Below are 17,939 nucleotides of genomic sequence, written 5' to 3'. Positions count from 1 at the left end.
AGAAAAGAATGAAGGGCTTTGGGGGTTTGTAAAGTGTTTTTTTTTTTTTTTTTTTTTTTTTTACAGTAATACATATACTGAGAAGCATTTAACTGATCAATCAACTAAACTATTTCCATGTTTTTTTTGCATAGAAACAGAAATATTCAGTTTTGAAATAAAAAGTTATATGTATACAAATGTATAAAAAATTATTTTCAGAATTAGGAGGAATAATACCTTTGAGGATACCACTCTACATGATGAAGTACTGAACAAATAAAAAAAGGTAAAACTAAAGTAAAACAACAACAACAACAACAACAAAACAACAACAAAACAACAACCCCAAAACAAAGCCAAAAAACTGATGCATCTGAAATTAAGACACGAAAGATAAGAAATAAACATACATTTAGGAGGAGGTAAGATGATAAATATCATAGAGAGAAACAAGTAAAGATCAGAAAAATGGAAATAAAATGGGGAGAAGCCACGAATTTCCAGCAGATAGCAGTATAAACCCATCAGCTAATGACCATCTATCCATCCATCCATCCATCCATCCATCCATCCATCCATCCATCCATCCATCCATCGTATCCAGTCATGTCACCTATAAGAGGCTATTTGGATCTCCTTCAGTTCTGAAGTATTTTCTGAAAATATTAATATTCATGTGATGAAAGTGAATCATTAAAATGTTTTCCTTTAAAAGCACAGACTTCAAAAACAGACCAGGTATGATCAATTGTGTGAGTGTCTTCAGCCAGGAGCTGGACCCAGCATTTATGAAAAAACTTGATCACTGAAAAAAAACAACAATATCTTCCTGATATCTTATTTTGCCAAACAACACTGATAATCACTCATGAATGACAGCAGCATAAAAAGCCCCAATCGGGACAAAACGTGACTCAGATTGTTAGAACTTGGTGAAAAAGAAAACCTCATAAATTGTGTAATACAGTGGTTTATGAAAACACACTGACATTTAATCGTGGCTGTGTTTAGGGAGGAAATGTGAGAGACAATAATATAATCAGCGGAAACATCTGGTGTTATTTACCTTTGCTCCTTGTGCTTCAATAAGTATAATCAGATTTTGTAAAAGACCAGAACGCATACTGGCAAAAAGGCATGTTGGATTGACTTGAAGCTTCACAGCTGCATTACTGCTGTTTCACACATCCATAAAAAACACAATAACTATGCTTCACGAGCTTAACACTAAAGACATGAGTGCCTTTTTCACTGTTTGCACATGAAATAATACGTGTCGTGCAAACAAATGAAAAATGGCTTAAAGGTGCAGAATCTGCAAACCGCAGTGAAGAAGAAACATGAATGTTTTTCAACAACAATGACTTTATCGTGTTTTTGGAAATAATAGATGATCACAGAAAAAGATTGTGGTCTCGCTTTATTGCTTTCTATTATTAAATAGTGTGATTTTTGTACAAAATATTGTGTCATTGTTCTGCAATCATTGTCTAATGTGTATAACTGCACTGAACTATGATATTTACCGCCTGAATATCCAGCATCTGCAGTGAAAAAAGAGGTTGTATTTCAATGTGAATCAAGTTAAGCAGTACCAGGTTCCATCACAGGGAGTCGCTCTTGGACTTACCCTGCATCACTGACCAGGAATCTCACCAGCACCTTTACTTCCTCTGCAGGCTGAAAAGAGCAGGAGGTCCCACATTCGTCTGGTTTGCACACCTGATCAGTCCCCCCCTCATCTATGCCTTTTGTGTCTCTCAGTTTGGACGTTAATCCTTCTTATTTCAAGTTTTACCTTTTGGTTTTAGCAAAATATCTCCATTTGCATCCTGCATCCACACATTTTTAACAGTTATACATTGAACATCTGATGTAAATGTAGTGTGGTTGACCAGGAAATCTTTCAAAAAGCTGTTGGTATGAGACGAACCCAAAACCCTGCAATATTTTTGTATTTATATTTCCTGGTGGAAAAATAAGAAGCACACACTCAGACCTGTGCTTCTCCTGATCAGAGCAACATGTCATTTGGTTGGCTCTGCTTCACAATTAACTGGGACCATATTTACCTTGACTCGCTTTATATAACGTCACGTAATTTCTAATTAAAGTTTTCTATAAATCGAGGAGTTTCTTAGTATCAGCCTTCCTGTCCTGGATGGAGTGTTTGATCACACGGGTGCTAACTGGCAGTTAAATCTTCCGTTTAGATCCTCCCTTCATTCACCATCGAGACAAGTGTATATTTCATCCACCCACCCATGCGGTTAAAATGAAATGTCCCCCAAGTGATGTAACATTTTAATCTGGAGTGACAGGAGACTTCTGCTGCAATCGCTTTGGGCCTGAGGTCGGTCACACTTACAGCCAATAAAGCTCAGGGTTCAGTCTTGATATTCTACTGGTTTCCCTTCACGCTGTACTTGAGCTTTTCTATTGGCTGAAAGGCCGTGACAGGATAGAAAGCACATCTCTCTTCTTCTTGACAGCCGCATGAGTACATCTTTCTTCCCGAGGGAGGCTGAACCACCTCCTTGGACCATATCGGTCTGCCACAGGGTGCAGCGACTTTATCAGAGCGCACTGACTGACGGCTGCAGCTAAAGATGCAAAGCTGATGGTAACTTGAAGTGTTCATTTGAAGTAAAACTCAGAGTAACTGTAGATTCACAGATGCACTTCAGCTTCAAGTCATGCTCAAAATAAACATTTGAGTATTTTATTATATCAGATTAAAAAAAAAAAACAATAATTACTGATAAAACAATGAACTTGCCATGATATATTCTTTTTTGTTGGATTAACTGTTAGATATAGACTCATTATTTAAATTGATTCATAATATGCAATGGCCTGGCTCCATGTCAATAATTGAAAGGACACGAGATATAAACATTTTGTCTGGTAAATTACTTTCTTTCAAACAAAAGACTAAATGAAATGTAGTTATCGGAATAATCAGTTGAGGAAGTGATGGACGAGTGTAGGAATGGTGCATGATTTAAAGAATTTAATCATGAAAAGAGCAAACCTCAAGCTTGTGATCCTGACAGAGCTGCAGCAAGGCAGCAAAGAAAATTGTTTATATCCTTCTGAGGACCTTCCTGAGAGTTTCTATGTGCTCTTTGGGCATTTGTGAGATTCTCCATGTACTGTGGTTTCCTAATACAGACCAGATACTCCACTGATAGACATTTTATCCTCGTCACACAGAGCCATCAACAAAGCTCATTTCACAAATATATTTTGTTCTTATGGAACTCGATATCCTTAATAATGCTCTTTAGTGGGATATGTGTTTTGTGGGGTATTTCTTCCACCCAAAATCCTCAAGAATTTGTAAACCATGAAAATTAGTTAAATCAGTACAAGTTCAGACTGAACATGGACAGAATATAAAACTTTCCCTGGACACAGACATGATGCTCAAAGCAACCGGATCATTAAAGACTCAAAAAAGACTGCAATGTTATTATTTCTTAAATGTTTCTATCTTGAAAATGTTTTACCACAATTTTCAGTAAAAAAAAAATTCAATTATCGGTGTTTCATTTATCACTTTGTCACAACAGGAAGTTACTCAATTTTCTTGTTCGCTATTTAATAATATCTTTTTATCGTCATCTTAATGTTCTTCTCATGACTAATTTCCAGATTTTCTCACACATCTTTGTTTTTTTCACACTCTGTTTTTCTCTTCATTTTGTGTCGTTGTTTTATGATAAAGTGACGGCCTGCTTTACTGGTTTTTGCCAAATGTTATATTTTATTCTTCTTCTTTGTTTCAAGTACAATCATGAGAGGAACCTGGAGAAAACCAACGTGTGCAAAGGGAAAACATGCAAACCCGGCACAGCTAAACCCATAGCTAAGTGTAGGGGGACAGCAGAAGGAAATGCTTATGAAAATATGTCTTTAGAAAAGACCGAAAAGACGAAAACAAGTTCCCCAGTCTGATCCATTCAGGGAGGTTATTATAGTAATTATGGCTATTAAAGTGTTATTATGTTTTGAAAAGCCTCAGCAACACATACTTCTACAATTATATGTTTGAACTGAAACCAATAGAACAGAATTGAAACAAATGTGGTTTGAGGCTTTTATTTATTTATTTGTGTTACCATTATTAAAAAAAAAAAAAAAAAAGAAGAAGAAATCGTGACCATTGCCACATTACTGTAAGATGTGCACTTTTTGTATAGACTTCCACAGAGTTAACAATTTCTTTCCTGCAGAAGTTTCTCTAGGATTATGGGAAAATGTTTTTCCTTGGTACAAACTATGGTTTGTACTATTGTTGCACCGTATAGCCTTAGTTTTAACGCAGCATGCGTTTCATGCGTGATTTAAACCTCCCACGCCAAAGACCAAGTCGCGCAAACTACCTTTTAATAATTCAGAATCAAGATCTTTTCCAAATCAGATTCAACATTTCAAGAAAAACGTAAATTCAGGTATTTGATTTCCCCTCAGTGTCTCTCTGGCGGGTTTGAAATGAAAATTTCGCAGTGCGGTAAAATACTGCAGTGTGTTGGACACTGACTGACAGATCTATTGTGTGTGACTCCGCAAACGGTGTTGGATTGAAAGAATAAATCCTGATCGCTGTGTCAGAGTGAAGTGAACCGCAGGGCGGGTGCGCTGCTCTGTGACGCGCAGGGACCGCGGACGCACTGCAGTCAAGTGAGCCCGCACCCAATTTTAACTGCGCTTTTATTAGTGCCTTTACGATAAAACACAAGACAGCGTAAGGCCGCAATGCTGGAAGGAAATCCTTCAAAATGAAAGCCCTGAAAGCAACGACAGACAGACAGTCTGTTTTCAAAATGCAATACATATAGTCTGAGATTAGGGAAAACAAACGTTATATAGGTATATTTTCAAACAACACATCAAAATATCTTTCAAAGCATTTTAGAATGAGCCCTGTACGCTTGACGAGAATGTCCCAATCAGAAACACCAGCTCACTTTATCAAACACAAAATGTACCTTTCAAACCACATTTCCACTGATCAAGAGAAGAAACCATGAATTTTTAAGAATTCAGAGCTTTATTTCAGGCAACAGTTTTAAAATGCTCTGTAAAAGCCTCTTAATCGCCGGTCTCTCTCTTCTATTGCTTGCCTGTCCTTCAGCTCTCTCTCCCTGCTGCCTCTCACTACTCTCTCTATTAGAGCTCTTGTTCGAACTGCCTTCTGTCTTTCTACTCTGATAACTTCTGATCTTGCTCTGGTCGCTCGGTCGAGAGCTGCTTTCTCTCTGTTCTCTCTCTCTCTCTCCGCTCTCTCTCTCGCCACTCTCTCTCGCAACTCTCTCTATCTCTCCACTCTCTCTCTCTCCGCTCTCGCTCTCTCTCTCTCTCTCTCTCTCCGCTCTCTCTCTCTCCACTCTCTCTCTCTCTCTCTCTCTCCCTCTCTCTCTCTCTCTCTCTCTCTCTCTCTCTCTCTCTCTCTCTCTCACACACACACACTGAGAAACGGTGCGGGAATATGTCGCAGTACATTCTGGGAGGTAAGTTGTTTATCAAAATGTATTTTGAATAATTTTATGTTTTAACTTTTTGAATTGAGTTCGTTTTGTAACATCTGCAAACTCGCGCAAGATATCTATTGAACATTTGTGTGACATCGACAAATACAGTATTGCTTACTCACTGCTGTTATTGTGTGTTTGAATAGACTGCGCAGCACTTTAAACGTGCTTAATAACTAAACTTTGACTCGACTTAAATCCTTTAATTGATTTCAAGCATGAGGCAAATCTGCACTGAAGACACTTTAATGAGAGCTTTTCTTTCCATTTGAGTGGTGACGATGAGCTGCAACTCTGGCAGGTGTCCAAAGTGCTGTTTTCTTCATTCTTGTTCAAATCACTGCAATGACACTTGTTGTGGACGGTCGACCCATGCACACCAAAGCTGGAATATGTGTCACTGATATTGAGGGACTACAAATCTTGCATTCTAAACGAAAATGGCACTACAGTATATGAAAATACATCACTTGTTTATAATGCAATATTGTCCTCCAGGCTCCCCAGACTGAGTCATATTTTATCCATTGGCCTGCACCCATCCTCTCATGTACTTTCATCTCTTTAATGGAGGCTGTGTGAGGAGGAGGAGGAGGAGGAGGCTGCATCCTGAAAGGGATCACCACTGATAGTTCATACTCACTTGCAGAGATGGTGATCTCATCTTTATTGATCTTTAGAAAATTAAAGCTTCAACTACAGTATCTCTCGCTCTCTCTCTCACTCTCTCTCTCTCGCTCTCGCTCTCTCTCTCTTTGGGAAATATCTTGGAGCGGGACTGGTGCAACAAGTTCAAAATGAACAATATTGTGGAGTTGGTACTTGATGAATTGACTTTGGATGTGGGAATATATATATATATGTGTGTATGTATGTATGTGTATGTGTGTATGTATGTATGCATGGTCACCAAAGTATGAATGTATGAATGGCGCCTGGTGTTTAAAGGTTTCATGTCATGTCCTCTATAGGGACCACAAACAACTTGCTGGGTCTTAAAGCAGAAAACCATAGTAGCCAAGATAACCCACATCGATGCTTGGCATGTGAGCAGCTCCTGTCAAGCATCAACACAGCAACTGCAACAATACAATTTCTGCAATTAGAATTATAAGATTTTCTTTTTAATCCATTCAAGGATGTGGAGAGCAGACACAGCAAGATAATGAGTCCAGAGTAAGATCATTTGTCAACAATTTGACTTCATTTGCAAGGGACATTGAATAAACTGATTTGGCTATTTATCAGCAATGACTTTGATTTTTTAACATCTTCTCTGACTGTCATTTTTCAAAAATGTCCTCTTTGGTAACCCCCCCAGTCAGTGTCAGCTTGTGATGAGCACATCTTTCTTCTTCAGTTCACCTGCAGATCCTGCTGGCTGTGGGCCTGGCTGTCTTCTTATATTGTCTGATCCTCGGTTGCATCCTTGGCTGTCGAAGACGGAAAAATGTTTCATCAGAGGACAAGGAGGCAGTTTTCCTGTCTCCTCCTCGTGCTGAGAGGGTGACGGTGACATTGAGTCCAACTCCTTGCACGCAGCCTGTCAAGCAGCAATATGAAGAGCTGGACGGAGACGTGTTGGACTTCCCGTCCCCTAAAAGCAGCTCCTCGCCGTCTGAGGACGACCTCACCGCTCTGCCCTTTGACCCCAGCCCAACCACGTCGGCCGAGCTGGTGCAATCTCCGAGGTCTTCTTTTCCACTGAGGCGCCTGAGCACCCCAGCCGTTCCCTGCTCGTCCAAAAAGTCTCCAAGTCATGGCAGAGCCTCGTTGCCCTCCTTGACCAAGTTGAGCTTTGTGTCCAAATCTCGCCGTGTGATGGGTCGACGCAGCACCGTGACCGGCGAGAGTTTTATTTACAGCGAGAGCAGCAATCTGACTGCCGCCAGAGCTCCGGTCCAGGAGGGGGAGCCCTGTATGTCGCAGTACGGCTCCAACTCCACCTCCGCCCTTTCCAAGCCAGCTCCTCTCTTGCACTTCTCAGTGGTCTTCAACTCTGCATGTGGCACCCTGGTGGTCAACATCCTGGGACTCTTCGGGGCCAGTAGGAGACGCAGCGGGGTGTTTGTTCGGGCCAGCCTCCCCCCGCTCTGCCCCTCTACTCAGCAGACAGCCTCACGGCGGCGAAGCCTCAGCCCGGAGCTTCACGGTCAGAGCTTCGTGTTGCCCGTGGGCTCTGTGGAAGAGCTGCGAACCTGCACGCTGAGGCTGGCCGTCTACAGCAGAGACTTCTCGGGCCTGAGAGAAGCTGCCATGGGCGTGGTAGAGCTTCCCTGTGAGAAGATGGATTGGGAGCCTGACATCACTACTACCCACACCAAGCAGCTCATCCCAACCAAATCCAAGCTAAAAAAGGTACTTCTGATTGAACGCTTCATCCGTGAAGAAATGGCAAAAAGTAAGCGTAGAGCACATTTTAGTTCGATCATAATAACTGACAATTATCAGGGGTTTCAACATTGTTTTAAAGATGAAAGTATACCGTATGTTTTGTGTGTTGACAGCCAACAGGAGTGGGAGAGGGAACAGTTCCCTGAAGACACCTGAAAGTGCCAAATGACAAAATAACTGAATTCAAACTCAGACTGTTTGTGTGTAAAGTTTTAATTTTAAACCAAAATCAGTCCATTCATCTTCTGAAGCAACTTTATCTAAGTTAGTGGATTCACGCGGGGCTGGAGACAGTTTTTAACAAAGCAAGGTAGGCTGAGAGAACACGTAAACTTAAAATACAAGAGTCAATCAATGAGCTAATATGCAGCCACAACCCAGCGCAGTAAAATAAAAATGTTCAACTCCTACATATTGCACCTTTAAACTGTCCAGATAGAAGAAGAGCCTGAACAGTATTTCTATATCCGTATGCGAAAGTGTTTGTGGAACCACATAAAGCATTTCTTTCCTTATTCCGCAACAAACCTCCTGCACATAAAACCTGTAATTCTACCAAAACTATGGGATCTTTATCTTCTATTCAAGGAACAGAAAAGGTTCCTGTTGTCCCTGTTTTCACTGCAGTCAGAAGTCCCAGCAGTGTTTTACCAATCAGACTGATGGCGTAGAGAAAAACAATGAACGTAAATGCCCTACACATCCAATCCAGAGGGGGCAGTAAGAAGTCATACAACAAAGATGTCGTAAAAGCCATGGCAGAAAGAATGTGGACAGATGAACATGTTAGCGAGTCCACCTTGTTGTCTTCTGAAATTCCTCTGTTGAGATATGAAGGGGACCGAAATGAACGGCACGGGCTCGGTTCAAGTGGTTTATTCTTAGCCAGGCGGGGTTGAGGCAGGCCGCTGAATCACGCAGAGCAGGGGTGGCCAACCCTGGTCCTCGAGAGCCGCAGTCCTGCATGTTTTAGATGTTTCCCTGCTCAAACACACCTGTTGTCATGATGAGGCTCTGCAGAAAGCTTGACAAGGAGCCACTAATTGCTGTCAGCTGTACTGATGTGAGGAGAAATCTAAAACGTGCAGGACTGCGGCTCTCGAGGACCAGGGTTGGCCACCCCTGACACAGAGGGTAATCCAAAACAAGGTACAAAAGACAGGCAAGAGTTTATGCCCTTGCCTGATAATGAGTTATGAAATAATGAGTTTGTTTGAGTTAATTTATTTACAATTGTATTAAAGTGTTGTGTATTTTGAACTGAGTTGATCACACAGTTACAAGTATGACATTTATAAAGCCGCCATTGGAAGGTTACTCTTTGTCTACCTTTGCTACCAATCCATGCAATGGGGAGAACTGAGTCAGGAAGGGCATTCAGGGCATTGGGGATGGAGACACTATGTTTTAGGAGAGAACGTGTTAAGGCTTATGCTGTGTGTAGGACCCTAAAGCTGATAAGGAGACGGACTGCAGTGAGTAGAATAGCATTTATTGAGACTTTATGGAGGAGGTGATCGTGATGGCTCTCGGGTGTTCAGCTCAGCTCCAGTGCAGGGCATGTCGACTCCTCCCACCACGCAGACACACAAGGGGAGCAGAAACACAGGAAAAGAAAAGCAAAAAAAGCACGGCAGAAGACCGTGACAGAAAAATGCCGGAGAAGAATAAGACTTGAAGGATGTTTGTCGTAACAGTTAAGGTGGCCGATGAGCTGCTGTGATGATCCCTGAGGGAAGGAGCTGGATGATTTCTAATTCCATATATTGGGAGCCACCTACAATCTTCTGCTTCCAAAGTGAAAGCGTCAAACCACCGTGATTGCTGAAAGACTTATTGGCTATGGATTCCACTTTTTAATAAAATTCCTGATGAAACTATACCTTCGACGTCAGCGTTGGTCGAGTCAGTTTCATTCTAAATGCATGAGAGTTGGCACCACGGCTTGGATTTTTAACTACAATTATTTAATGTGTAATGGCCGGTCTGCTGACGGAGTGACTTTAATCCCTGTGAGGGGGAAATACATTTTATCCTGTCATAAAAATAATTCAGCAGCAGATTGGATGACTCGACCACAAAGCCATTTGCTGTTTTATGGATTGAAATAATTCCAAGAAAAAAAGAAAAAAACATGGAATGGAAAGGAGCAGGTATCACACATGAACTCACATCCACATCAGTCAAGTCAGTATTTTGCTGGTGTTGCAAAACTAGCACAACTATTAGAGTAACATCATGGCCAACCAAAGGTTTCACAAACGTCGTCGTTCCCCAGGAGTTTCACTGCAGCTCTGTGTTGATGGAAATGAGTGGCTAGGTTGAAAACTGTTTGTCCTCTGACAGTTTGCATTTTCTAACTACTTTTCTTGGGTTACGCTAACTGTACTGTACTGTCTCCCAAAGAATCTTTGTTTTCACTTGATTTAGCAGATGAGAAAAATGCGTTGGCTGACCTATAAATAACACACATCATGTTTTATCCATGAGGGAATATAGCATTTCATCTGCTCTCCCATTAGACACTTTTCCACTCCTGTTGGTCACGGTGACGTTGTTGTTTGCGACTGCAGAGCAAACAAGCAGCAAACTGGCAGCGTGCCCACGCCGTGCCCTCTGCGGCTCTGCTATAACGCTGCCACAAGCCATTAATAACGGGCTTGTGACGGGAGGTGGGCCTGATATATCAGTGACATACATTACACTGTTAGTCACACCGAGAAGTGCTGCGTTCATGTTTGGGGAAGCCTGAAAAATGTGTCCCTTCCAGGTTTAGTTCATACTCAACATACACTGCAAATAATAAGCATGTGATTTCTCTACAGAGGGGAAATATTTTGTCCTTTTTAGATATAAGTTAAAAACGATCAACCAAAATGATTAGCAAGTTGCCAGAGGATAATAGTCAAGAAGTCACGATGTTATGTATAAACTATAGCTTTTTAAAATGTTGTTGCATTGATGAATCTTACAGCTCAAGGAGACAAGTGGGACATTTAAAAGAGCTCAAAATATTGAAAACAGTTCAAAATACTTAACTGAAAATTTTGAAAACAGCTATAACCACACAAATGGTAACAAAAAAACTTGGTGACAAAAAAACTACACAAGCTTTTTTTGAAAGTTTTCTTAATTTTGATGGTTAAACTGTAAACTGTTTTCATGAATAATCAAAATCTACTGACACTTTGTGCACGTAAATGATAAAAACTGAGTCACCATTGTGAGCACTTCATTTTGATGTCATGTGTAGTAAGAAAACAGGAAAAGTGGTACAAATCGCCGGGCCTGTCATTCCAGTTATCAGTGATAATTTCCTGGATAAAATGAGACACCTCCAGGCCAGAGTGTGTGCAAATAAGCCAGTCATTTTTTAACTGCTCTTTAAAATAAAGATATCCTCAGCTGAAAATCCCATCATTCCCAAGGAATATGCAGTGAACATGAGCAGCTGGAAGAGTAAACACAAGAAGGGCAGAAGCCTTTCATGGCTAAATCACAAAAAATAAAAAAATGCCAGGCAGCTCAGTGACCCATTTCTGCTTCGTATAATGCTAAAAAGTGGCATTACTTGAAGGTTAAATCTTGTACCTTTAAAGATCTTTGCCAATTAAAACAATAATTCTAAAGTTGTTGACATGTACATTTGGTGTTTCTTGTATTCGTGCAGCAATTACACCAAGTCTTGTTTTAGTAAAGCAAATCTGTGAAGTGCACACAGATCCTGAGATGATTGACTAAGACGCTGGTATTTAGAAGTGTGGTTTTATAGGTGTTGCCCACAGTGCGTGAACATTCCATCACGCATTCCTGTAGAAATAAAGACATTCAGAGCCAGAGAGACAGTCACTATTCTCAATTTTTTTTTTTGACCATTCTTCCATTTCAATCTTTCACACTTTGAAGAACGTGGGCTGACTCAGAGTGTCGGTGTGTCATGTAACCGAAAATATGAAGAAAATACAGAGTTATTGAACAATAATGCATGTCTGATGTCCATTCTACAAATCACTGTCATTCTACAAATCTAAAGAATGCATTATAATAGCAGAAAAGTGTATTGTGCTTGAGTGAAAGTGGCTTTTAGAGGGTTTAAACACTACTTTTTTAACTAAAGGATACATCATGTGCAGATTTGGTGACGAGCTCTGGAGCATTTACAGAGGAGACTATTATGCACTGGCAATCAGATTTTAGAGCTTTTATAACATGTTGAACAAAAAAAAAATCTAATATATGCACGTTTCTGGGTGCAGGCTATAAGGCTATGTTTGCAGTGAGACACTAAACAGAGACACTTGTTTGATGAAATTGCCTTTACACCGTGCTGCCTGGCATCAGCATGCGGCTGGCGGGCTAACGCTCAGCCTGCTGACAGCCGGATGTGACTCACCAAACCCCGAATAACATGAGCTAACCAGGGCTGACGTGAAGACATTACAACTAATATTGAAAGTGACGTAGGGCAAGAATGTCTGCTTTGGTTTCTCCGTATTGGTGATCAAAATCCATATGGAACTCGAGAACTACATACGAAGGTGATTGTGACTTTTAGGCAAGCTGAGCTTCTTCTGCATATTGTTGCAATCCTGATAAAATTTAGGCAGAAAACTGTACAAACTATGAAGGTATAATGTAATTCTTAATATTATCAATGCCTGGGTGTAGTTTATAGTACAAGTTGGTGTTTTAGCAAATCAGATTCAGAAAACCATTTATGCAAAACTACTGAAACCATTTGATGACACCTCAGTGTGGTTTCTCTTTGTCAGCTCTGGTAAAGATAGATGCCTTTTAATTCTTCAAACTTTAACACTGTTTGTTAATTTTTCATTAAGACTAGTTGGTGGGTTGACAGATGATGATTAAATTGAGTTAACTACTATCAACAGTCTACAAGAATAATTGCAGGTGATAATAGTCGGCTTCAGTGTTAAATGGATGACCATCTGCATGGAGTCTTTAATATCACCATGGTTCAAAACCTGCTCAGTCTTTCTTCCATGTTGGATTGTACGAAACAAAAAAAAAAATCACTACATCATCTTGAGGTTTTAGACGATAGAGCATCACAAGTTGACTTGCTCGCATAACCTATGTCTTTGAAGGACATATCTGTGTTTGAATCTCTCAAACTTTACCATAGTAGAAAGTTTTAACTCCACAGAATCAGAGGTGGCAACAGTGATGATATACGCCTGATGATCAACTTCATCCAGAATGTCCTCCAAGTAGCAGAGCCTTCAGAGAACTAAATGGCGACAACAACAAAAAATCAAACCTTTGTTCTGATAGAATTTATGTACCAGGAAAAGTTATTTGTGGAAATAGATGGAGAATGTGGACAAGGTCCAAAGGTTTACTGCAACGGTGTCAATCACTGGGACATTTTTGGTGAATTTCTAATGGTTAAGTAGCCTCAGCTCTTAAGAATAGTATTGTAAAAGGTAGTAAACGGTATTGGTTTTCCTGACACTGTCAAAAGATGATCTCTTGCTATCTTTAGTGGTATTTATTGAACACAGTTTCCGTCATGTATACACCTATTGCAGGATGACGTCATGACTTCACTCACATTCTGTGTGTCCTTTAGGTTTCTAATGCTTATATTCATTCAATAAAAAGTTGAACTTAACTGCTCATGAACATCAGTGAGATTGACTTATTTGTGTTCCTACTGCATTATAAACTATTGCATTGTTCTATTTTTCAAAAAGGATGATGAATATTTATGAACGAAAAAAAAAGCCTGTTGCTAAACTTTCTTTTCTCCCTGTTCACATTCCAGAGTGTGAGTTCTCAAGAAACGTTGGGCCGCAGGAAGAGCTCGGTGTGCGCACCGCGGGCTCTGGGGCAGCTGTTCATCCTGCTGCAGTATCAGACGCTGGCCCAGCGCATCAAGGTGATGGTCCGGAAGGCTGAAAATCTGGCCAAGCTCACACGGATCCCGGGAACTCCCGGTGAGGACTCCTAACAATGAAACAGGCTTCCTAAAAGCCGCTACTCACCCAACCAGACGAAAGATAACAGTCGTACGAGAAGTGTGGCGACATCTTTGGTCTCGTCTCTAAATCAGTGGTCCTAAGTTGCACTGTGAGGCCGGTTCAAGGACGGCTGTTTTCACGGGCTTGTGACCAAAGACATCGTGTGATAAATTTCAGACAGTGTCAGAAACTCTGGGTCAATGTGACAGCTGCTTCAACAACTAACTGGTCTGGTCCACATCCATATGGAGTACAGTTTTGAAGGCACTTTTATCGTCCATCTTAACGATATCATGAGCAGACTTTTATTGCGTTGAGTGTTTCTGGTGAGACACTGTCCGTCTTAAAACATTTCTATAGTCATCACATTCATTTTGTCTGGTAAGTTTACACCAGGGGTGTCCAAGCTCGGTCCTGGAGGGCCGGAGTCCTGCAGGGTTTAGCTCTCCCGGTTGCAGCACACTTGATTGCAATGAGGGGCTCGTTGTTGGGCTTTTTCACAACCTTGGTGATGACATCATCATTAGATTCAGGTCTGCCGAAACAGAGAGAGAACCAAAACATGCAGGACAGGGGCCCGCCAGGACTGAGTTTAGACACCCCTGGTTCACATGTCATGCGTTTTGTTGGAAAATTAAGACCATAACAGTAAATTATTTTATGCTTCCGTAAAACTCCTTTTACAAAATTGACATCCCAAGTTGGCCTCTCTTTTGGTGCCACAAGAATGTCAATATTCTCCTTTTCGGGGAAACACATAAACACATAAACGCTCCATTCATGTTATTGTTCATGATGTGTTATTCTTGAACAATCACGTCGACTCACGCCATCCTAGACTGCAATTCAGCTTGCAGTTTCATCGTGTAATCTTAACGACAGGAAGACTCTTTAATGGTAATGCAAATGCTACTATTCACATGAACCGAGAGCATTTTGCTGTGTTCCTCAGCCACGGACAGTCAGAGTGGATCTCCGACTGAAAATAATCAGATTAGGAACCAATGAGCCCGGTGTCATTTCCCCTCCCGTCTATATTGTATCTCACTGCATCTGATGTAAAGCTCATGTAGAGCGGAAGAAAAAGGAAAACAACAACAAGCTCTTTATTGTTTTGGGGTTTTGTTTGCAATAATTAAACTGACAGTCTGGGGCAAGTGATCTGTCATTCCTTTCTCACAAATGGTAAGGTCAAACGGTCACTGAGATGTGTGAAAGCTGGTTTTCTTTGTAGACGCAGGATTGGTGTGCAGCAGTGAAACATTGGTTTTTAATTCTAGTAAATCCAATTACCATGCTGCGATGGTTTATCGCAGGAAATTAAGTTTTGTAAGTGATGATACAGATTTACGACGGTGACAGTGGAGCTGAACTGAGAGAGGGTTATTTCTGTTCATGTGATCACTACTGTGTGTGTACTTCTGTCTATAAACATTTACATTAACTGTTTATAGAGTCTAATGTTAGCAAATTTGCTGCTTTGGAAAATCTTAAACTGACATGATCTAATTACATAGTGACACCCGGTCCAGCCTGTTGTATAATCGTAATGTATGAATCAGTCACAAAGCTTAATATGTTACTAAATCTTAATCTTTGAATAAAAATGAACAGCAGTGCTGATTTAAACACATTTTTGGAAAGGCCTTGAGATTCTTCTTTCTTAAGAATGCGAGCGAAGGATAGACATACACATACACACATGTGGGTGGAAAACCCCAAAATGCGTCTGAATATTGACTGCCAAAGACCCACAAATGAACATCAACCAAACGTGTCTTTATTCCAACAGATCATTATGTTGTCATCAACTTGCTCCAGGACGGGAAAATAATTGGTAGCAAGGAGACGAAAGGAGCCAGCGGTCCGAACCCCGTCTGGAACGCTCCGTTCCTGTTCGACCTGCCTCCCGGTGACATCAGTCAGCTGCCGCTGGCCCTTGAATTCATCATCATGCAGGTAACATTTCAACTTTGAAGTGTTATATATTTTTTTTTTTTTTGCAATAATCAGGAGTGATGTTCAATGCCATTCATCTGCATTACAATCTGGGTAACCCTGACATACAAGCATGTTCAGTAAAAAAAAGATAAGCTTTCGGTTTTTTGGAGTTAGCAGCAAGCCAGTAAAATACAAATGAACACGTTGAAGCAATCATTGTGAAAAATACACAAAAACCTGCATGTTAATTTAGTGAAATTGTTCCTGGTATGGTGATTTGTCTTTAAATGCTTTGTTGGGTTTGTAGTGTTGCCACAGTCACATCACATCACACACACACACACACACACACACACACACACACACACACACACACACACACACACACACACACACACACACACACACACACACACACACACACACACACACACACACACACACACACACACACACACAAGTTTTTCTCCAAATATGACTGTTTGCGATCAGCCTTTCAAATGACATCATCGATTACATCACTAATCGCATGTGGAAGAAGTGGTTAGAAACCAACCAGGAAATAGGAATCATGTAATGTAATATATTTAACGTTTATGGAGCACAATCTTCCAAAAATAGTAACTACAATGTAGTTACATTTAATTTTAAGAATACATATTGAATAGAGAGTGTCAATACTTCATTATAGATTTCCAAATAATTAATAATCAGTCAATAAGCTCATAATATGTAATAATTAGTGCAGGAGTGATTCCTTAAATATGGCAATAACTTAAGTACATTTCTGCACCTTCATCCGTCCAAAGTGTTTTTTGATTATTTGTTTGTTCAGAAGAGCGAGCTGAAAGTTGCCTGATTGAAACACAGTAGAATATAAAATACAACAGGAGATACTCCCCCAGTCACTAAATAAATTGTACTTGATCACTCGTTACTTCCCAAAATAAAGTGGCGTTACTTTATTAGTTACTTGAGACCTTGTCTCCCTTGAAAAAAAAAGAAAGCCTTTCCTGACAATAAGACACATTAGGTGAGCTGTTATCACTGGGGCTCAGTCTCTTGTTACATCAGCTGGAAGGCGGGAGGAAGATGCTCTATAATCTGAAAAGTGACCCTTTTTAAGGCTCTATTGAATCTTACTGCAGTCACTGCAGAGTGAACTGTTGTGTGTCGCCTTCACATGCCAGATTTTAATCTCGTCCTCTCCATGTCCCTGCAGGGTCGCCTCTACACCAAGAGCAGCATCCTGGGTCGAGTTCTGATCGGCAGTGACGCCTCGGAGACGGGACGGGGCCACTGGAGGGAAATGTGCAGTCGGGGGCAAATAGAAACGGCCCGTTGGCACGTCATCCAGTCTGATACACTGTAGGGGCTGATTGATGGACATGTGAGCCTGGGCCAACACACTGAGTCCAGTGAAGTTAAGGTGGAATAACATGCAACTACAAGTGTTTTTTTTTTAGATTTTAGTCTTTTGGTTCTGTATTTGTTCTCATTCAGAAAATAATGGATTCAATGCTGTTTGCCATGAAGCCAACATCAGACTGATGTTCGGATTGCTCTGTGTGTACAGAAAGAAACACCACCGTCAGGATTTAATCAGCCTCTGCAATTATTTCCACTGTGTCTTCCTTAACTGTCGTCTGTAGTTTCTCTTTCTGGATGTACTCTGTGGAACTTGTGCTGATGTTGTTACTTTTGTTGTAAATATATTACAATACATGGTGTTACCACTCCACTTGTGCTGTTAAGCTGTTGCCAGTAAACTGCACATGCATTTTCATATTCATAGCTCACATTGAATATGAAATATGACGCGGTCAGAGTGGCGTCACTGTGAAAGAAAAAAAAGCTTTGTCTTCCTTTTAGCTTCTGGAATTCATGATAAACATGGAGAGGCTTTATGACTCACAGTCACTCCAGCTTAATGTTGAAGGTATTTATTGCAAGTTGCATACTGAGAAACATCATAATGAAAACGTTTTTTGGTGAGTGTTTAACACGGGAGCTGAACAGTTAAAAATAAGGATTGTGTTTCCTTTACAACATTAATTACTGTAACCTTACAGACTCATACTACTGCCAATCCTCAACGCAC

At 40.6% G+C, this 17,939-nt stretch overlaps 1 protein-coding gene across 1 annotated transcript; it reads left to right on the top strand.

Moving 5' to 3' along the window:
- Positions 1–5,476: 5,476 nt before the first annotated feature.
- LOC308131057 (synaptotagmin-4) lies at positions 5,477–17,210 on the top strand (the record flags this gene model as incomplete). Its single annotated transcript, XM_080497649.1, has 5 exons — positions 5,477–5,498; positions 6,880–7,877; positions 13,702–13,873; positions 15,690–15,856; positions 17,061–17,210. The coding sequence occupies 5 exons, from the start codon at positions 5,477–5,479 to the stop codon at positions 17,208–17,210; spliced, it is 1,509 nt and encodes a 502-aa protein (XP_080353775.1).
- Positions 17,211–17,939: the final 729 nt, after the last annotated feature.

Source organism: Blennius ocellaris (genome assembly GCF_963422515.1).
Source record: "Blennius ocellaris genome assembly, chromosome: 1".
Classification (NCBI taxonomy): Eukaryota; Metazoa; Chordata; class Actinopteri; order Blenniiformes; family Blenniidae; genus Blennius; species Blennius ocellaris.
This window is presented reverse-complemented; position numbering and strand designations above follow the sequence as displayed.